General features: G+C 46.0%; 1 protein-coding gene across 1 annotated transcript in view; it reads right to left on the reverse strand.

Annotated features, from left to right (window-relative positions):
* Window positions 1–21,178, reverse strand: part of IRS1 (insulin receptor substrate 1) — a 224,901-nt gene extending 203,723 nt beyond the window's left edge. Inside the window, exon 1 of the mRNA XM_069618182.1 lies at window positions 16,879–21,178. Coding sequence (XP_069474283.1) covers window positions 16,879–20,824 — 3,946 coding nt within the window. The 5' untranslated portion in view covers window positions 20,825–21,178. The remainder of the gene's footprint in view (window positions 1–16,878) is intronic.
* Between the last annotated feature and the right edge of the window lie 1,233 nt (window positions 21,179–22,411).

The raw sequence follows: 22,411 nt of genomic DNA on the forward strand, positions 1-22,411 counted from the left end.
AAAGAATGTGCACCAGCACTTGCGCCATTTGTTACTGCTTTCATCAATTCGTCCTTCCAAACAGCTCATGTGCCTACTTCCCTTAAAGAAACCCTCTCTCGATCCAATGACACCAGGGAACTACAGACCCATCACCACGGTTCCGTTTCTATTGAAAATCCTGGGCAAAGCAGCCTATCTGCAAGTTCAAAAATACTTTGACAATCACCTTCTTGGACTTCGCCAGTCTAGATGACCTTTGTAGGCAAACCTGCTCTCCTCCTGCTTCTAGACCTCTCCGCTGCATTCGACCTCGTTGGGCACAAAACCTTATGTCACCATCTCACTTCCACGGCAAACTTCTCTCCTAAGGCTTGTGACTGGATTAACTCTTTCCTTCAGGAGAGAGTAATGAAGGTCTTTTCCGAATCGGCCAATGCCACTCCAAGCCCCATCAAATGTGGGGTCCCACAGGGCTCATGCATAGCCCCAACGCTGTATAACCTTTTTACCAGACTCCTATTCAAAATTTTAGACTCTTTGGGCATCTCATACTAATTATGCAGATGCCACCCAGGTGCTCATTCTTCTCACAGGAGACTATCTAGCTGACTCTAACACCCTCAACCTCATCTACTCCACCATACAATCTTGGATGGCAGACAATTGGCTCTGCTTAAACAGTGACAAAACCGAACTCCTGCTGATAGGATCCCCCTTCACTCTAAATAAACTTGCCAAAGAATACCATACATTCACAATCGATAATATCCCCATCACAGTATCACAAACGATCAAAACACTAGGCGTATACCTTGAGCCAAACCTCACCATGGACAGGCAGGTCAACGCCATTGCGTCCCCTGCAGCTTACCACGCCAAACTGGTTAACGCTGTCAAACCATTCCTTACCCAACAGAACTGTATCACCATAGCTAGAGCACTCTTCGGCTCTAGACTTGATTACTGCAATGCCCTCTTCATTGGCACATCTCAAAAGAACATGGCCAAACTTCAGATAGCACAGAACAACGCCTTAAGGGCAGCCACTGGCCTTTCACGCAGGGAACACATCTCCACGATCAGAAGACAGGCACACTGGCTACCTATTAAGGAAAGGGTCGTATTCAAAACACTAGCCCTTACCCACAAATGTATTCACGGCCTCGCCCCCAGTTACCTTACGCAAAGGATCTCCAGACAAACAGCCTCCAGACCTGCAAGAACTGCATTTGCTAACCGCATCACAGTACCTCACTCACGCAGAGTGCGTGCTGGAGGATCTAGCTTCCCAACTATGGCCGCCACTCTTTGGAACAAACTCCCAGACCAAATTAGATCCATCGAGTCCCATGCTGCCTTCCGCAAGGCCCTAAAGACAAGGCTCTTTGTCTAAAGAGCCTTTCAACTTTTTACATTATGTTTCTACCACTGTTATAATCTGTACTCGACACACTCTATACTGTAGAACATTGTACTCTGTAATTTAACTGTATGTTGTTAAGCTTCACACATTGGGCCGCTTATTGTAACCCACAAGCAAGCCTCCTTAAGTATACTTATAGCGCCTCGTTGACTAGAGGGCTGCAGTGCGCTTTACAAATCCAAAAAATAAATAAATCTGTGGCCATACATGAGCCTCCGACAGGACAGAATCACAGCCACTACTGGGGCAAGTGGCGCTGTAACCGCAGCAGTGTTCAGGGAGGTGGTGCTGGATAAGAGTTGAATTGGCAGGCAAGCACACAAGTGCCCACAAGGCAGAGCAGACATGATGTAAGCGCCTCTTTGAGGCACACTTATGCCCCACAATGTGTCATGAAGGTGGGTTTAGCTGCCTCAGAAGCAGAACAGGGATCACACGAGTGCTGAATAGGCGGTTAGGTCTCGAAGTATAAGATCTGCTAGAGGACGTGATCTTTATCACATGGTTAGTCTGACACAAATTGTACCAAGCCCAGATGGTCCTTTATAGCCATGCCCACAGCTCAAGGACCAGAGGATTTATCATTAAGAATGTCCCCGTTAATGTTACCAACTAAAATGTAGGGGACTGACTTTCTGCAGTCTGTTTATCAGGTAAATAATTATAAAAGCCCTGAGGCTTCTATGCGAAGGGGTGGAGGGTTATCAACATTTTGGGACTGGGATACTATGCCGTTTCCAGACCCATTTCTACACAGCTGTGGAAATAGACATTGTCTCACTTTGCTGGCCGGCAAATTTTGGATAATTTGATGAAGAGCTGCCAGCAAGGGAAAAGAAAATAAATTACAATCTTTATAGTAATCTGAAAGTCCATAGTGACTTTGCCAGCTATTTGCCAAAACTAAATAGGAAAAGGGGAGAAGAAATCAATTTTGCAAAACAAAAAGCTCCTGGCAGGAATCGGAATTAAGATTTGATAAGCAATAGCTAAAAAGCAGCTCGTGGGTAACCAGAATAAATCAGTGACCAGGAGCTACCACTGAGGAACAAAGGATATATATATATATATATATATATATATATATATATATATATATATATATATATATATATATATATATATAGTCCTAATGTGCATTTATAGAATGTCCCAAACTCAAGAGTCAAATTCACAAAGGCGTGTTTGTTCACCATCAGTTGGCCCAAGGATATTCAGAATGTTCTCAGTGCGTTGCGGGAGCCTTCCACCCTGCTTTGAGATAAGTTGGATCTTGATGAAATTATTGTAATGTGAACTACTGCAGCGGTGGACAAGACCTCAGTTTAAAGTGGTTATCTGAAATATAGTTAAATAAAAGGAATCAGACCTTCACTTGTTTAGCAGCGCCACACAGTAAATTCTCAACAAGATTGTGATCAGTAAGTTTCGATGTTTAATTTGATGTATATTTATGGCCCTTGAGAGACGTGTTTCGGCAAATTCTATGCCTTTTTCAATCAAGGCTATTTGTTCCATCACAAAATCAAAACACATAGAAAAAGAAACATAAGTATATAAGTCCCACATCAAATGATAACATAATTTTCACATGAGTATTCGTCACAGAGACAGGGGGGGATATTTAGGAAATAGAGACAATTACACATGCACAGGGGAAAAAACGAAGTATTTTATATTAGTCATATTTGGAAAATATTCCTTTAAATCCTGTTTCACTACGTTATGAGTTGAAAAAGAAAGATTTCTTACCAAATAGCAGTTAGGTTTCTGACAATTTTGTCTGTAGTTGTTGCACAAAAATAACAGGTTGAACCCCACCTGAGAAACAATGTACTGTCATTTTACAAGGTAAGTGGTCTTTTCAATGTTAATTATATTCATTTTGAGTGCTCAGTAGCTCTACTAGTCAATTAAATTACCGCTATAACTTTTTCTAGAAGCTTTTGAATTTTATGTATCCCATTACGACTTTTCCATGGTAAAAACCTAATTTAAGGACATGGCTTGCATTCCCTCATTCAAGTCATGGCGCTTAAAAACTTAGTTCCTTGTTACTGTACATTAATATTTGTTCTTAATGTGCCTTGATAAGTGTGCACACTCCTATTCACGGAGATCGCGCATCTGACTGTCATTTGGTTTGAAAACAATGTTCCTGTGAAAATGCGCGCTTCAGAGACATTACAGATGCTAAAGATCACGGCGTTCGTGCTTCAAACTATCTTTCAGCTTGACAATACTGATGTCTCAGTAATCTTACACGCTCCTAATGTGTACCAAAGTATTGCAGATACTAGAGCTCGCATGACATTAGCAGCCCGCGATCAGTTTAGGGCTTACCTCAAAAGTTCACATTCAATCTTCGAGCGTCGGCAACGTTCTGTTGCGGGCGCGCTTCCATTTTAATTTCCTCTCGTGTTGTGTTGGTGTTCCTATGGCAACGTTAGTCCATTACTTACTATCACCGGTATTGATGCCCATACTCACTAAAAATGTCACAAAATAATTAAACATTACAGGATTGTAATTTATGTGTCTAGAATAGTGGTTGTAATGCTATTGGCAGTCAAAAGATTAATGGGTTGGTAAAGTATGTATTCGTGCATCAGTTAGCCAGCCCATACTGGGGAGTCTTTTCTCTAATTTTAAGGTCTTGCAAGGTGGATTTAATTTTTTAAGAATTTCTGACATTAGTTCTAATAACCTTACCAAACACAAATTTATTAATTTAAATTATAAATTCATGTATTACGGATCGGCCAGCTTAAATTCAAAGTCTCCATGTCTATTGGATTTAAGCAAATTATCTCATCACATTGGTCTTTCATAAATGATATTAGATTGACATTTCTCTTTCGCCGTACCTTCACAGGCGGGCGACACCATCATAATCGCATGGCAACTTATGTTGATATCTAAAGACCCCAATGGTTTAAAGCCAATTATCTGCAATATACATTTTGTTTTAAGGGTCGACCAGGTCACAGGCTTGACAAAGATGTTGAGTCTACAGAGTAGAAAAGCAACCAGGACTACTTTACATTAAATATGGCTTCCCTTTGTGTACACTGCAGACACATCCATATAAAAAGATAATTGTGTGTATGAGGGGGTCATAGCAAAATATCTACTTCGAACATGCATTGGAACGTAGATTGAAGACCAAGATGCAGACTAGCAGCACACAGGTTAAGCTTACCAATTAATCAGTAAATCATATCTCCTTTCAGCTTTACATGCTGACAAATATCTGCCCAATAGTATTCCATATTGGTATTCCAGCTGTTAACTGCATATTCAAGTGCTACAAAATCATGGGAGAGCAAGATTCATAAACTGATGTAGGACTGAAAAACAAATCACAATGTTCAACGACCCTCCCACCCTGGTCTATACCAAACCTCTGTTCCAAATCCATTAAGCACACAGCACAAGACCAAACATAAAATTAGGACATGCATATTTTGGTCTGGGATGGGGCGTGGTCTCCATTAAATTAGGACCAAAAGGGTAAATATTTATTTATTTTTATTTGTTTATTTATATGGAGCCGGAAGCCCGCAGGCATCTCCGCCCAACAAAAAGACAGACATGTTTGGAGACAAGACACTTGGCTTAGCCAAACAATGAGGATTTCTCTAGATATCTGAAGGGTAACTTTATTCATTTGAACAGTTACGTTTTCAAGTTTATTCTGCAAATGAGGTGTTTGGGCTCTAGTTTCAGGTTCAGTGGTAGGTTGTTCCAATTGGAAGCTGCATAGGTAAGAAAAGCTGTACCTAAACCATTAGCTCTCTTGTAGGGCTCAACCACGATTAGTCCCAGTGCTTCTGATCTCAGTGCACGTGCAGGTAAATCAAACAATCTTCGATTTAAATTAGGCTGGTGCTTTCCCATATAGGCACTCAAGTATTTGTCAGACAGTGTAACTCCCTTCTGGCATTGCTATTGTGCTCGGTCTTGGATTTCTGCTCGACTATCCTTACAGCATTATTTTGAATTAGCTGGTATTTGGCCATGCATTGTTTGCTAGCACCCAGCAAAAGTGCATTCCCATAATCCAGGCGAGAGAAGATAGTTGCTCTTGCTATAGTTGCACAGTTCGCTTCATTTAGAAAAGGATTGTTTGCTACAAGGAGCCTGAGGTAATATGAGCAATTCTTGCTCACATACAGTGCCTGGGCCTCTTTCAGAGGCTTCCAGAGTCATGCCTAAAGTCTTAACCTTACTCACCACTTGGATATGTGGGTCTTTAATCATGAACGTTCATATTGGGGCAATATTTTTGCCCGATCCAAAAACCATCAGCTCGGTTTTATTACCGTTCAAACACATCCAGTTATGGTCCAGCCATGATTCTATGATGTTGTATAGATCCATTACTGTCTGGCTGTCCTTTACGTAATCACTGCTCAACTCCACTACAAGCTGGGTATCGTCAACGTAGTTAGAGAATTAAGCGTTGATACTGTCCAGAACTTCACAGAGAAACCTCAGGTACAAGTTAAACAATAGCGGTGATAGACTTGCTCCTTGCGGAACACTGCAAAAGATGTCAGATTCATGGGAGACTATCTCCCCAATGGACACCTTGGACTTTGTGAGTAAGGAACAAGGCCAGCCAGCTAATTGCCTCCTTGGAGCAATTAGATACTTTTTCAAGTGCACACTGGAGTAGTTGGTGGTTCAGGAGGTCAAAGGCGGCACTTAGGTCAAGAAGGACAAGGAGTCCTGTCTTACCTTTGTCAATTATGCCTAACATGCGTATCTGCAAGTCGAGCATAGCAGTCTCGGTACTGTGTGCAGCACAGAAGCCAGATTGTTGTTGGTAAAGAATCTCGTTTGTCTCTACAAACGACTGCAATTGATCAGTGGCAATCTTACCCATTACTTTGAGAGTAAAGTTAGTTGGTAATGGGCCTGAGATTCCCTGGCTCTCGTTGGTCGAGGTTAGGCTTCTTCACTAACGGGGTGTAACGCTCACCTGGTATCCACGGGGACATCACTCAGCCTGTTCTGACCTCTTACAACCTCGAACCCTTCCCTGGAGTCTACTTGACTGGAGACTGGGCCTGAAACACAGGATTGGTAGAGTTTAACTCCCTATTGTCTGTGTGCTTGAACCCCTTCTTCCCCGGGGTCCAACCCTTCCCTTTGATCCACAGCTCACCTTGTTTTCTTGGAAAGTGTGCTTTCCGTCCTGCTTTCAGCGCAGGGGCACGTTGATTGATGCGGGCTCGTTGCTGCCTAGTTACTTCACTGGCAAGAGTCCGACAGGTAAGTATAATGAGTCTTTTGAACAGTTCTCTAACTTTGTTCCTTTCCTTCCTTAGATAATGGCCGGCGTCCGAGGATGGCGACGTGCTGCTGAGATGAGTAGCGCTGGTGAGTGAGAGCGCGATGCGACCCTTTAGTATTTGTATTGAACTGAGTTATTTTTCTGTCTCTTAGGTGCCGCAACGTTTTCAGCGTGGATGCCGGTTATGAAGAAATGCTGTGAGTAAGCGCGGTATGCTGCACCTCTAGGTGTTTCCATGCTAACCTGGAGTGTCTTTTCCTTCTTGCAGATGGATGAAAAGTTCCGGAGACAGAGTTCCCGCAGAGCGGCTGGGATTCAGGTAAGAGTTTGAAGTTCGTACAGGCTTTGAAAATAAGCGAAGATTTGCTGAATGCTTACTAATGCCTTTTTCCTGTTCTTTTCCCCTTTTCCTTAGGAAGCGGCGTGCCGGGATGGGAATGACACTGCCGAAGATGCCCGCAGAACAGAAGGAGCGATGGATGGGCAGAAGCGCCGCAAGGTAAGGCTGTTCATAACTGTGTCCTTGTAGGAGCTGAGCGCAGAACAAAGATGCAGGCCTACTGGAGACCGATCCGAACACGGTGAGTCGCGCTGCAGGTGCAGAAAACACAAAGCATGTTTCTCAGCCTGGGTGTGGCTTAAATAGTCTCTGGGTATCCAAGGTGTCTCTGGGCTGAACCACACCCAAAAGACTAGACTGCACATGCAGTTCTGGGAACCGGAATATGTGGGGGCATCCATCTTGTCCCCATCAATGCACTACAAGTCCAATACCCAATGTTATCCTATGGGAGCGAGTCTGGTGCCACAAGCGCCAAGTCTGACTCCAAGTGGGTCTTTGGAGTGATGGAGAGGCCCTTGAGGGTCATGTATGTGATCGTGGACTGGCTCCAGCCTGACATCTTGGAGGGCTGGTGACATGAGGGGCAGGAATCATGGCATGGGGTGATGATAAACTTTTTAATGCTATTTAGTACCACTATCACGGAAGGAGGCATTAACTATTTTTGTGAGTAATGATGCAAAGATGTCAGCATTGTCAAGGATTATTTTAGGAGGCAGTTTATTCTCTGCACACAAGGGCATTATTGAGGTCAGTGTGGTTAACATCTTCTGTTGTAATCTCCCTAAAGCTAACATTTTCCTAGTTTTCTGTATTCGCTCTTGAGGGTTGATTAAATTTGGCGTTATTTATTTGGGCACTTATCAATACCCTTGGCTTAGTGATCTTATTGGAGAATGCTACATGGGTTTTGTCACATTCTTCCTGAGATGGCGCAAATATGGGGACTAATGTGGCAGGCTTTTCAATGAATTCGAGTAAATGTTGTTAATATGTCTTGTCCAAGTGGCTTGGTGCCCCCAACAACTTTCAAGCATATGCACATTTTGAAACTGAGCTAAATGTTTGCCATTTGATGCAAACCCACAGTGCTGATATTCAAAGAAATAAAAACGTTTACCAACACTTGGCAGAGTTTACTGTTGCCTAGGAGGGAAACGGGCTGTGGGAACACATAGCCACAAATTGCAACCTAAGCAGTGATCACGTTTGGGTTAGATATTAACCTTCTGTAATTGAAGTCCAAATATATATTCTCAAAGGCTGAAATTTCGCCAACATTAGACTCATGCCAAATTTTTGCTTTTAATAAGTACAAACATTACCACAATTGCTTTTCAAATTGGACCTCCGCCAGTCATAACACAATATTTGATCTGGTTACTAAAAAATAGACCAAAAAAAAAAAATAATAATAATTTTTTTTAAAATAAACCACCTCACTTTATTACTCACTTTATTCCAGTTACTCTCAAACATATATAGTAAGAACCAGTGCTCCAGATGAAGTGGGAGTATTTTACTCCCAGTTTTATAAAGTTGTGAGTAGAATGATTTTTAGGGAGTAAAAATGTAAGTCCAATTACAAATGAGAGTATTTAATAAGCAAGTACAAATGTGTTTTAACTGAAAAACAGAAATGTTTCTGTAATTATTTCTTTGCAACTAGTTTATTCACGCACATTAAAAGATACATGTTTACTTCTCACTATCGGGTATTTAAAATAGTAGTTTCTTCCTGTGGTACTACATGCACTACTGGTCCAAAGCTGTGAGGGTGAAAACAGCGGTGCAAGATTCTACATGTCCTTTTAGTGGTAGTATTAGCCCATTTTTAGGGAGTAAAAGTGGCTGATACACCCCTTATCTGAAGGGCTGGCAAGAACACCACAAAGGATCAGAACACCACAAAGGATCCAGCGACTATACCAAGCCAAATTGTTTTTTTTTTTTTTTTTTTTAAACGAAACATGCTTGCAAACATGAAAGCAGTGTGTGGGCCTACACTGGCCATTAATGAAATGCAGCACTAAACATGAGATCTAAAATAACAAGGGCATACACAAGTCCAGGGATCAAAATCAAAACTGGATAAGCAGGAGCAAAAAGCAGCAACTGGGTATCCAGCATCAACGCATCAACATGAGACCAGGAGCTAATACAGTGAGACGATAAACAAATACAGTGTTCCGCAAATCTAACTTCCACATAAGATGCAAAAATATCATTTTGTCCATGGTTTATGACCCTGTATGCTTAAAATAGTTATAAATGTGCCCTCATTTTTATTTATAGTTTGTCCAAAATGCAGTGTTAAATTCACAAAGGTGTGTTTTTTCAGAATCAGTTGGCCTGGGATGCCAAAAGTAGCTTGTGGCATCTCTTGGCGTCAAGCTAACTAGGCTCTTTTAGGCTACAAGCAGGAGCTAAATAGCTCCCAATCTCAAACCTTGATAAGCGCATAAAATGTTACATCGAATCCAACACCAATTACCACTTCTGAAAGATACTCCATACTCCTCAAAAGCTAAAGTTTGAGGTGTATGCCACGATGCTTAAAGCACCGTCAACGAAAGCCTTGAACAATTTAACAATGGCACGCCAAGAGTAAAAAAAAACGCTCAAGTTATATAGATCATTGAACGTCATTTGTGTTTACGCTAGTCTAAGAAACTCACATTTTCAAAGTTACATCCAGAAGGTTCTAGATCTACGTTTTCAGCATGTGCAGAGAAAAACAATTACATAAACTTGAATTACAAACAACTTAATTTGCCTGTCATTTCCGAGCATCAGCATGAATAAAGAACCTGTGGGAGGAAAAAAGGCATCTCACAAATTTAAACAAACAGGCTTCCTTGCTACATTAAAGGTTTGTGAAGACGGCAACGAGACAAAGATTAACTTTTACAAATCAGAGTCTGCATCATCGACAAAGAAAACCCACTAACTAGTCAGTCAGGGGGCATTAAACAAACATACATACAAGTGATATAAAAGTGAACTGGATTAAGCAGCCAAAAGAGACTATGCATGCTCTTGAAAATGGCAATTGTTCTGAGCTTCAAAGAAACAAAATGCCAGCAACAGTTTATGGAACTGGGTCCTAGTGAGTTGATGTGCTACAGAGCTTGCAAAATCTAGGTTGGAGAGCACCGATGTTGAGGAGAGAAGCTTCCGTGCTTCTGGCAGCTCTGAAGCCCGATTGGTGGTCATGGAGAGAGCCAACAGAATCGGAATGAAGGTTAAGCCGAGAGATGGCAAGCTTTTCCAGGAGTTTACCCAGAAAGGGAGTAATGGAAATTGGGCTGTAGTTAGCCGGACAGGAAGGATCAGCTGTGGTGCTTCAGAGGGGAGGGGAAGGATCCTGAGGCAAAGGAGAGGTTGCAAAAATCGGCAAGGGCATCTATGTGGTCCTAGATGGTTTTAGAGGAACAGGGATAAACCTGTCTTGACAAGGCTTTCATAGATCGGACTTGTCTAGCGACCTCATCGGGGAGAAAAGAGGAAAGAATGAGAAAGAGGGGGGTTGGCTGACGCCACCAAACGCCAGTACCGTTGCAGCCACGTCGAGGTCCTGAATGACCATTCTAGCGTCTGCCAGACTGCCATTGAACTCGTCCAAGTGGTTTTGAGGGATGAATTTTCCACAGTTGTTGGTTTGTGGCTGCGAGCAGCAGCATGGTGTTTACAAACTCGGCCTTGCATCCGAGGCAAGCAAACATCTTCTTGCCAAGGCCCTCCGGGACACGATTCTCATTGCCGAGCACTTAGGACGCAGAAGCTGACGATGCAGATGACTGCTTCACAAACATCACCGCTGCAACTGAAGAAGATGGTTGCCAGTAGGCAGATAGAACGACCTCCTCAGTCTGCAACAGTCTATAACTGAGGTTGAGGTTTTGGCATGGTGGCATGAGCCACCTAATCGCTAAAACATTGGTAATGCAAATGTAAAAAAAATGAAATAAAGAAAGAAAGGGGACTTCGGGAGCAGTGTATGCCGTTGTCATGGCAACTTGCCGTGCATGGTGTAGAAATGGCCAAAGCACCATCTGGGCCTTGACCCTCTCGCTCACGTCTGCCAGACTGCTGCTGTTGCTGGGAGGCTGTGCACGCTCCGAAGTAGGAGCAAAATGACTGCAAGAACTATATGCCGCTTATTGTTTTAATTTGTATGCACCAATGCTTTGAGGCACTTAAACTCCTTTCAGACTACGTTTAGTCTGCTGCAGAGTAGGGATGTAACGGTATAACGGTATACAGTTAAAAATACCGTGAACCACTCAATTGAACAATAATAACCGTCACATTGTTTATACCGGTATACCGTTTATACCGTTAAGTGTGCTTTTTAATCTGATTTGGAAAGGCTGCAGTAAGCAAGTGCTGCGCAGTCTTGGTCTTGTACTGTTGGATGTGCCATCTGCGAAGTAGTTTCAGTTGGTGCAGTTTTTAATTACATTCCATAAACCACATGTGCCTGACACAAAATCAATATGTTAGCAATAGGAAGAATAAATACAGTGCCAAGAAAGAAAAGGGTTTACTTTGGGTTGGCGGCTTTGGGTTTATATATTTATAATGGATAATGTTTGCTAAACATATGACAATGGGGGGGGGGGATTTCCCTGGTTCCATCATTGAATTTACATATAATAAGTCACACTGCGAAAGGCTGTAACGCAAAGAGCGTGTGTGTGTATGCGCACAGGCTTATACTACCATCAGCCTCCATTGATCTGTGGCTTGCAGGTTATAAAGATGGCAACATGTTCATCTTCACCAGCAGCCAGTGGGGGACCTAAAAGCCTAAATTACCACTTAAGAAAAGCTATTAAGTTTGCTTTGCCAGTCGCAGCAGGCCCCCCCCCCACCCCTCACCCGTAGTCCTTTCCACACATGTGTTTGTGTTGTTTTGTGGAAGCAAGGGGTGGCATTTCAGTGGAAATTATGTTGAAAAGCCCAATTCTGGCCCTGGGTTCCTGGTTTTGTTTCTGATGATAAATCTGACAATTTATGACCTTTTAGAAAATATTTGTTAAGATTAGTTAACTCCACCTGCTATACCGCGATAACCATGATATACCGTCATTTGGCAAGAAGGTTATCATACCGTCATAAAACTAATACCGTGACACCCCTACTGCAGAGTATTCGGTTTTCAAGCAAAGCACCATCCCTGGCAGGCGCAGGACGTTAATACCAGATAAACATCCTTCGCAACATCAGCACCCTGCATCAGCAACCCTCTTGCCCGTTCACTCGCACCAAACGCAGGCATAATCCTGACTCCCACCAAGCCACTGAGGAACTGGTGCGACTCAGAGTTGGTATGGGGCTACAGAATCCGACAGCAGGAGGCGTGCCAGCCGGGGTCTTGAGGAGACTGGAGCGAGAGGCAGCAGGCACAGTAGTGGACAGTTAAGTGTCCACGATACATGCAAGACCCTGCACTGAGCTGGTCTGCCTTTTGCACAACTTCTAGCCGTTGCAATGCTGTCATGTTGGGAAGACTGAGAAAGTCCTCTCAGGGCTGTTGGATTTGGTGCATCCTGACTGACGGCTACCCCGAGAACGCTGATGGAGTTGTCAAACAATCACGCTAACAGGCTGCTCAAGCGACTGCAGATGCAGAGCTCTCGCAGTCCTCTGACCGCCACCTACTCATTTCGCCTTGTTCGCCCCAGTTGCGCTGCAGAGGTTTGCAGGCTCAGGCTGCTTCAATGCGCAGGGCTTTTCCTTGTGAGGAAGGGGTTATATTTCTCGGCCGCGTGAGGAATGGGGACAATGCTCTGGGTGCAGCAATTCATCAGCTGAAGAGTAGTTTTGCCTTGCTGTGCTCTTCTGGGGTGGGTCTTTGGTCACGTTTTGAGACCGCTAGCAATAAACACTGATGAAGTCGGGTATATGTATGTAGTAACCCGATTCAATGAGCTACGATAATGCAAATTCCACCCCAGAAAGCAATGGGATATATAGTCTTAGTTTCCATAGTAACTAGAAGACGGGTTTGATGATGAAGGTGGCCGTGCAACATTTAGCGCCAACTCAGAGGAAACCGAAACACCACATTGACTGTGTGATCAACCTGAAAAGACTCTAGGAAATGTTATTTTGCTTCGACACTGAGCAAATGACATAGGGTACCGAGGAAACGTTGGTCTACACTGGGTGAGTGCCTATGTAACAAAGATTCATTACTTTATGACACCGGGAGATCGGCTATGGAAAACAATTGACCCCAGACTGCACTGTGTTGCTCTGGGGTTAACCATACTGTGAGCCGTAGAGTTTTTGTGATGGGACAGTGAATTTCGCCAGGTGTCCAGAACATTAGTTCCATTCGACCATCAGAATAGAGCGATTTTAAAGATTGTAAACAAATGTATATCCAAAAATAATTGAATGCACATCCTAAAGGTGCATCTGTCTAGTAATATCTATCGGACACACATGGTGCTCGAAAACCCAATCTCCTCTTTTTTCTATTTTTTGGTTTTGCCTAGAAGGATGGGGGTCAGGATCGGTCCCTCTCAGGCAGCATGCAGCCCCACGTGAACTGATTGCTGCATATGCCAATTTCACTAGTTAAATGTTTATTTTAATAGCAAAAGTAAATTTTAACTTTTCCTACCTTTTGATGAATGTCTTTTTGTCGGTTCTACATTTTTACCCAAGATTTTAGGCTGCCGAGACGTTCAGCCCAACCGTGCGGAGAAAAAGACGGCGGTGCGAGGCCCAGAGTGGCAGAGCCTGTGGCCAGGCCTGTGCTCGGGACCGTGACCAACAGGACAGAACATTTTTGAATGGTGCTACAAAAAGCTCTGGTCCCATCCCGAAGGAAGAAATAACCCACAAGTACGAAGGAAAGGGGACGGATGTAGGAATATATGGGGTTCATCTATTTTATTTTGTGGGAGAGGAAGAGCAACACAAGCTGTTTGGAACAGAAAAGGTTTGAGGATCTAGGAGGACGTGATGTTTAAGTGTCTTTGGGGAGGTAGGTGTCGTTTTGGGCCTGTTGGGTGTGGATGTTTGTGATTGCGTGTGTTTGTGCTGTTCGCGGCCCGTATCTTGTTGGGTTAGGATCGTTGGTCCCTGCGTGGGGGTGTTAGTATTGGGCGGCCATTGTCACGTTTGATCTGAGTGTGTATGTTGTGGCCGCGTATGTTAGGTTCATGGCAATTATATTGCTTGTAATGTTTTAAATGTTTTCAGGTTCGGTGGGTTGGGTTTAATGGACTGGACCTGGAGATTGGGTCGGGGTTTCCAAATTTGGAAGGTAACTGTCGACATATTACGGGGTTCCGGAATGGAGCTGGGGTGCCGAGGTCTGCAGGACTTTCCAGGGTGTGAAACTGTTTGGGGGAACTTTAACGGGGTTCCTATGGTGTCACAGAACATTAAGGACAATGTTCCGTCAGGGGTCCCGGAACATTACGGACGGTTTTTTTTTTTTTTTCGGAGTTTACGTGAACATTTGGGTGGAAAACGTGAATCACCCATATGTAATTCATGCTGGTTCAGTTGCAATCATCAGTGTATGCATTTGCGTGTGGCGTACAGGTGGATGCTGGTCCCTGTTTTTTAGTTGAATTAAGTGTGCAGCACAAGAGGTGTGTGGTGTGACGGTTGACAGTTGAGATTGGAAGTAGCTTCAAGGGGTGTGGGGAGCCCGTTCTGGCGAGGCCTCTTGGCAAGTACCACGTTACTTTATTGTGCTTGGTTCAGTACTCTCTGGGTAAGAAAATAGGACACAACACAGGACCGGGATCCCCACACCCCTTGAAGCCACTTCCAATCTGAACTGTCAACCGTCACACCCCACACCAGCATTTTGCCAGAACCCATGGGGACCTCACTGAGCCACAAGCACACGCGTCATTATGACACACTACACATTAAGTTTACAAATGGTATTGTACTAGGATTAACAAGACAGTCGTTAAGTATGGAAATATTTCTTTCACAGTAGACCAGCTCTCTGGCATACAAGGCCATCAAAGGAGCGAGCATTGGTTCCAAACCAATGCCGTTCATTGCAGTACCAATAACAAACGGTGGGCATATTGTTGACAAACACCAATCGAAAGGTAGGCGTGTTTAAAAATATATCAACCACGATGGCACTGTTCCTTCTAGCATGCTTAGTGATTGCCCTTGCAATCCGTAAAGTCTGCCAGATAAGCGTATCTGAACTATCCAAATCGCAAACGCCCTACTGCCATGTCAATCGTTTTGCTTTTGACGTTGTACTTACCAAAGCAGCATGGCTACAGTTGGGCTTTTTAAGTTCGCTCATTACAACAGCGATTGCCAAAAAGTGGGTTTAAAGCATGAGATTTGAAATAATTTCAAAGTATCAGCAAAACTATATTACACTACATGTCCACTCTAGGTCAGTGGTCTTCAAACTGGGAGGCCGCCCCCCCGCTACCCTCCCCACCACCACCCCACCAGGGTTCCCAGACACTTTGAAAAGGAATGATGACTGTTTTTAGTATTAAAAAAAGATTAAGGCGACAGTTTTTAAAAACATAAGCAGTGGAAAATCTGCATATTTAATGAGCCTAGGGCGACCCCCGAGAGGCACCCTAAGGGTGATTGGCAGGGGCGTGGGCAGAAACTATTTTTACTCAAGGGGGGAGCGAGGGAGGAGGGGGGAAATCTGTATGAAAACGGTTGAATACCACCGGTGTAAGATAAACTACTACCATGAAAAAAGATGCCCATGCAAAAAACAGGTCTTGCTCCTTGTACAGGCTGCTTTATAGTCCCATTCAGTAGTGTCTCAATGAAAGGAGTTTGTCCTCCACATCTATGAGCTGGGTTCACGATTTTGGGTTTCACATCCTCTAGATAATTAGGGCCGAGCCATCGTACTTGCAGTTTATTTCAGTCTGTACACGTAAATGAAAGCAGAAACGTCAAGAAAATAGCAAGCTGTGCTCCTTCATCTTTGCACCAAGGAAGTCTTTGCTCGGAGAACAAAAGTGCGGCAGTTTAATGTATCTTTTGCCCATGGAATCTTTACAGTCAAGATGGAATTATTGTAGCACAACTCTTTAGCATCCTTTCTATGAATGCATTCCATGCGTTAAGAATAAGCTGCATCATTTACTATACTACGAAGCAAAAACGAATATCATGGGTGGATGTGACTAAACTAAAAATGTTTTTTAATCAAATGTATTCTCAATTCCTCTCTGCTCAATAGGTCCCCTTAAAACGAATATACGGCGTACAAGAACACGTTCGATAATTATTCGCATTCACTCGTCCTGCGACTGTAATTAAGGCTGTTATTTCTGCAATGGAAATGGGGTAACTTCTAAAGCCCAAACCATCAGCCAATCTAGGGAACTTTCTTAAAGCCGTTTACAGCACCCCCTTTGGGTGACCGAGAATACTCAATGGTTTATTAGGCTTATTTAGCAATGTTACCCGTACACATTTAAAAAAAACAAATAAAGCACGAAGCATTAAAAAAAGTGAACTATCAAATCTTGCAGTAAAGAAGAACGTGGAGAGCGAAAAGATCTACTGTGTTTCGAAATGCTACACATCATTCACAATTTCAGCGCGTAGGATTATTTAAGCAGCCAGCAGCAGTACATCCAACCCAACTACGACAGCTCTCGACTGCACAAACCCGATCAAAGTATCCAACAAATCAAAGTACCATACGGTGTCACCAGATGGCCACGAGTATACTGCAGTATAGACTAAATTCGTTTGATCAAACAAATAGGCCAGCGCAAAAAGAGCAAATTGGTCACCACCCGTACACTGGCATACTCCTCGTGCGTCATTAGTGACACTCACCTTCTTTTGCAGAAGTGCTTCTGAAGTCTCCAGACTTCTGGAAACTGATCCTTGCATAAGGGCCCAGGTCATCGCTGGTGCTAGCAGCACAAGACTGTCCAGGAGACCTTGAGGGGTGGGATGACAGATCCCTGCCCAAATCCAGGTCAATGTAATTCAGCTTGAGGGATGTATCTTCAGAGTTGTTGAGACCAGGGAGTGTGTCAACGGGGATGGTCAGAAGAGCAACCCCAGAAAGTTCCTTACTTGAATCAGCCTTTAGACTCACGTTCTCAAAGGAGGCTGAGCTGTGCCGCTTGCTGTCCTCCGTGTAGGGTAGTGAGGGCGGGCCACGGGCTGCACTGGGGGTACTGGAAAAAGTCTCAGAGCTGTGCCGCCGCCTGCCCTGTGGGTCTACCCGCACCACCCTGGTACTGTGACCAGGGCTCAGGTTGACCCGAGTGAATGCACTTAGGCCTGAGCCTTGCCCAGGAAGCGGAGCAGGAGTGGAAGGGCTCGACAAGTCCAGGGTGGGTGTTGGCTTGGGGAAAAGCGCCTTCTCTGGACCCCTCACACAGGCCATTTCTGCATATGTGCTGTGCGCATGGTCCACTGAGGGCACATCACTGCAAGTCAATATCGTGGCAGACACTGCATTGCTCCTATTAATCAGGTTGGAGAGAACCTCAGGGCAACAAGTGGAGTGACTTCTTGGAGGCTCTGCATAGGAGTCGACAATATTTTCTGGGATTTCCGCATAATCAATACTTTGTACAACAGTAACATGCGAGTTGACCTTCTGCACCCGGGAAAGAGGAGGCCTTCCCAGGTAGGTGTTACTCTGTATCTTCATTCTGGATTCAGAGGAGCTCTCAGAACAATTGACAGCACTTTGCAACCTGGAGACAGAAGCAATCTCTGCATAGTTGTAGTTAGTCGGCATTCGTGGCTCTACAGAAATCACTCCATATTTGTTAATGCTCTGCACCCTGAAGGTGGGGGGCACTTCCACATATTTGTGGTCATTTTCTTTCCTTGAATCAGAGGTCTCATGATGGTTGACGTTACTTTTAGTTTGACTCCTGGAGGTAGGCGGACGTCCCAAATAGTCATGGTTAACTCCCAATTCCGCAGACATCCCACCGAACTTTGTAATACTCTGTGCTCTAGATGTAGGAGGCATCTCCACATAGTTGCTGTCATTCTCAGTCCTAAATTCGGGAGACGAGACCCCATGGTTTTTATTCATTCTTGATTGAGCAGAGATCCCCGAATCTTTGCTTATAGATCGTGTCCTGGCAGTAGAAGACATCTCCAAACAGTCACTACCATTCTCAGTCCTTGAGTCAGCAGAAAGTCCAGCATAGTTGCCAATACTTTCAACCTTGGAGGTAGCAGGCATCTCCACATAGTCACCATTCGCATCAGACCTGGATTTGGGCAACTTTACCCCATAGTTGCCAATACGCGACACCCTAGAAGCTGGGGGCCTCTGTACATAGTTCTTAATTCTTGAATCAACGGAGATCATACTGCAATTGTTAATACTTTGTACATTGGAGGTAGGAGGCATCTCCAAATAGCAGCTGCCATTTCCAGTCACTGATTCAGATAAGACTGCCCCAAAGTTGCTAATACTTTGCGTACTGGAGGTAGGAGTCAGCATATATTTTTCATTTTTATTTCTTGATTCTGCAGTTACCCCCACAGAAGTGTCAGCATGCTGCATCCTGGAGGTAGGAGGTATTGCTGTACAGTCTGAGGTGGCTGCACCTGGTTGCATACTCATGTAGTCCCTGCCCCCCAGGGAACCCAATTCCATGTTCATGTACTCAGACAGGCTCTCACGCTGCGGGATAACCCTGCCTTCAATGTAGGTGGGCGAGTAAAGAGAGTTGGAACTGTTGAAGTCAATGTTGACATACTCGCCAGGACTCTTCGGTTCAGGGTGTTCACGGGCCCTAGGCAAAGTGCTAGCCTTGTCCAGGGAGAGGCGTGTGGGCCTAGGCAGGCGGGTGGTGGTGGTCGGGACTGGCATATCAGGTTTTCCAGTAGGGTCCTGGCCACCCAAGCTGTCACTACTTGTTGACGAAGACGAGTCCTCCCCCGCTGGCCGATGCAAGTGCTTGAAGGAGCGCGGCAAGGAGTAGTAGGAGCAGGCAGGCTGGGATGCCTCTTCAGGGAGAATGTAGCCATCTGGCGGGGTGCTGGTACTGGAGCCACTGGCTGGACTCATGTTCATGTAATCCCCACAGGGCAGTTTTCCATCACCGCTCTCCAGGGACAGCTGGGCACCACATCCCTCTGGGGAGCAGCTGCCACTTGGGGACATCATCATATAGCCACTTGGATCAGTGCAGGGCCGTCGGGGTCGAAGTATCTTCTGTGGCGCAGACACACTGGTAGGACTCATGGGCATGTAATCATTGGGGCGGGCAGGTGAAGGAGCCACCCCGGGGCTCATGGGCATGTAGCCGTCATCCTGTGACCGCTCCTCAGGATAGCAGTGAGGGGGCAAGAAGGCAGACAGGCGACAGGGGGGCATCATGGTAGTGTAGTCTTCTGCACAGGATGGGCACGAGGGGCGCAGCTGGCCAACAAGTGGAGGTGGTGGGGAGGTTCCTGCAGAGTGGGTCCGCTTCCTGAAGCCTGGGTCCTGGACTGCAGGGGGACGACGGTGCAACGGGGGACCGCGACCCATGCAGATGTAGGCCAATCCATCAGCAGGCGGTGTGTGGCCAGGGGAGTCAGGGGTGGCACTGCGAAATGAGCCACGAAAGTCGCTGGGGCTGGAGCCATACTCGTCCGAAGAGATGAACCCGCCGTCGCTGGGGGAACCAGACACTGAGGCGCTAGAGCGTCGTGGGCACAGCACATCTGAAGTAGAGCCGTGGCCACTAGTGCTGCTGGACGACAGGCTGGCAGGGCTGGCGGCGGCAGAAGGTGAGCAACGGCAGGCTGAGGCCGGGATGGAGCGACTGTGGCTGAGGGGTGGATGGAGGCGCTGTGGCCGTGGACAGCATGATGCCGAGGAGTGCGCCCTGCCAGGACTTGCCGGACTGCCATCTCCAGAAGCAGGGCGGCTACCCTCCCCGTCACTGGATGCACGTACTCTAAACGGCCCGGTCTTGGTCTGACGGCCTAGACCAGACTGACTGGGAGGTGGCTGTGGGCGCCGTAGAGGAACAGATATGGGATTGGAGCAAAGCTTGGCACTCTGGCTCTTGCTGCGAGGCCGAAACTCATCGCTTAGGGCCCGCATGGCCTCCAAAATGGTCTCGTGCATACTCTGTGCTACCACCGCGTCGTCCACCTGCATCCATAGCTCTCCGGGGCCTGTTGAAGCCGAGCGACCCAATTCCACAAAAAAAAAGCCCTCCGAGTGTCCGCAGCGACGGATGTTCATGAGCTGCAGTACCAGCGCTGCCGCCTCAGCGTGCAATTTAACAAGGCTAAGTGTGCGCGGGCCCAAGCACAGCCGATACACGCCCGTCAAGTTTCGACTTTGCCCCAACCCCTTAGGCTTAAGGATCACCTGCCAGACCTCGCGGAAGGCAGGGCCGGTTGTGGCACCACCACGGTGTTCGGGCTCTGGACTTCCAGCTCGCAGTTCCTGCAGCAGGCTGCGGTACCAACCCTCTTGCTCCTGGGGGGTCTCGGCAGCTAGAGAAAAACACTCCTCGCGTGTGTAGAGCGCCAGCAGATGCTTGTGCTTTGCATCGGCGCGTTTATGTATGTTCAAGCAGCCGTCCAGGCGAATGCAGCGCTTCGGGGCAGCCGCCTTGTGCCGCCACTTCTTCTCGCTCTCATAGTACTCGAGGCGGGCGGGTCCGGCAGCGCTGGAACCGCGCAGCACGAAGAAGCGTTTGTGCATGCTCTTCGGTTTGCGCAGGTAGCCCACCTTGCGTACATCTGAGAAGCCACCGCCAGCGTCCGGGGGCGGTGAGGGTTCCGGGGGGCTGGCCATGCTTCTGGAAATACTTCAGAGAAAAGGTACTGGCTACTAATTCACGTGGAGCCGCATCCTGCCACCATGTTTCGTTTACAGCCCTGCACACCCACCGGGGGGCGGCCCTCTGCGCTTCCACTTGGGGAAAATGGGGCAATAAATAGAAGAGCAATAAATAAAGCTGACAACCAAGCAGGGGGGCGTGGAAATGTCACCAAGGCCGCTGGGTCCCCTTCTTTCGCTGTTGAGGTAACAAAATAAGCCACGGGTCCGGGTGCACTCAACCCCGGTCCCCTCATGAGCGCCGCTGCCGCCGCCAGCAGCGACCGCCTTGGCTGCTCCACGGCAACAACACGTGACGTACCTACCAACGGAAGCAGCGCGTGCGGCCGCCAGGGGGAGGCACCCTAACTTGCTGCCGCTGGCATTGGCATTCCAATCCACCCAGGCACTCAGCTCGCCTCCCGCTAGCGCTTCATCCTATTGGCTGAGGCTAGTCTGCTCAGTCAAGCCCACTCTCCTCTCTCTCTTCACGCAGATGTTTTTTTTCTCCGCAAGCTTTTGACAGGGTAGGTTGAAGGGTACAGGCGGTGTAGTAAAAAAAAAAAACATAGACGCCATTCAGCGGCGGTGTTATTTATAAAGCGGAGTCTCTGACTCCGCAGTGAAGAAGCTCGTAGTAAAGAAGACGGTCGCGGTCCAGGGCCTTCCCTCTTTTCACTTCCCTGTTTATGTGCCTTCCACTGTCCTGGGTTTAACGATCTGGAGCGGTTTTCTCTAGACACCTCTCTTATGAAATGCCAGACGTTCTAGGCATAAATGACTGAATGTTTGGTTTCTTAGTAAAAACACACCACCAACAGCCAATGTGTTTCATTAAAGCAGTTCTTTTGTTAAGGAACGACACGCAAACGACGTTATCTTGTCAACAGAGTAGTGTGCTTTGTTGCATTGTACAGCTGTCACTACTCCATAGTGCTGGTTCCTAGTATTCAAATGCAGTTACTGTACAGCTCAGGTGTCCGACAGGCTCGATTATAGTGTCTGGGTGGATGGTGAGGGTGACCAGATTTTCAAAACAAAAAACCGGGACGGCCAACAACATAAAAGAGGGACTACCCCATTGCAGCCCACCAATTACCGCCCCTCTCCCAACACGCCCCCACAACCACCCCCCAACCATATTTCCAGCACTTCTCCTTTCTATAAACTGTATATAATCTCATTTGTGCAGTTTTGTCTGTGAATCGTAGCATGTTAATTGAAAACGAGCATTAGCTCTAATTGATATCATGTGGCTTGCTGTACAGTTATCTGCAAGCCAGTCTCTGTGGCACAGTAAGTAAGTGTTCTGACTGGTACCTGAGAGGTTGGGGGTTCGAGCCAAACCTCCAAGTAAAAAATTCTGTTATTTTTGTGAAAAATAATTACGGTTTTAATTACCGTAGCCCTCCAAACATGCAAACCCCGGACGCGGTTTCAAAAATGAAAAAACTTTCGGGACCCCGGGACGGAGGGTGATTTCCCCGGACTGTCCCGGGAAAACCCGGACGTCTGGTCACCCTAAATTGGTGCCTTTAATGCCGTTTACCTATATGGACACGT

The sequence above is a fragment of the Ambystoma mexicanum genome, chromosome 10, assembly GCF_040938575.1.
Source record: "Ambystoma mexicanum isolate Mex_15411 chromosome 10, UKY_AmexF1_1, whole genome shotgun sequence".
Classification (NCBI taxonomy): domain Eukaryota; kingdom Metazoa; phylum Chordata; class Amphibia; order Caudata; family Ambystomatidae; genus Ambystoma; species Ambystoma mexicanum.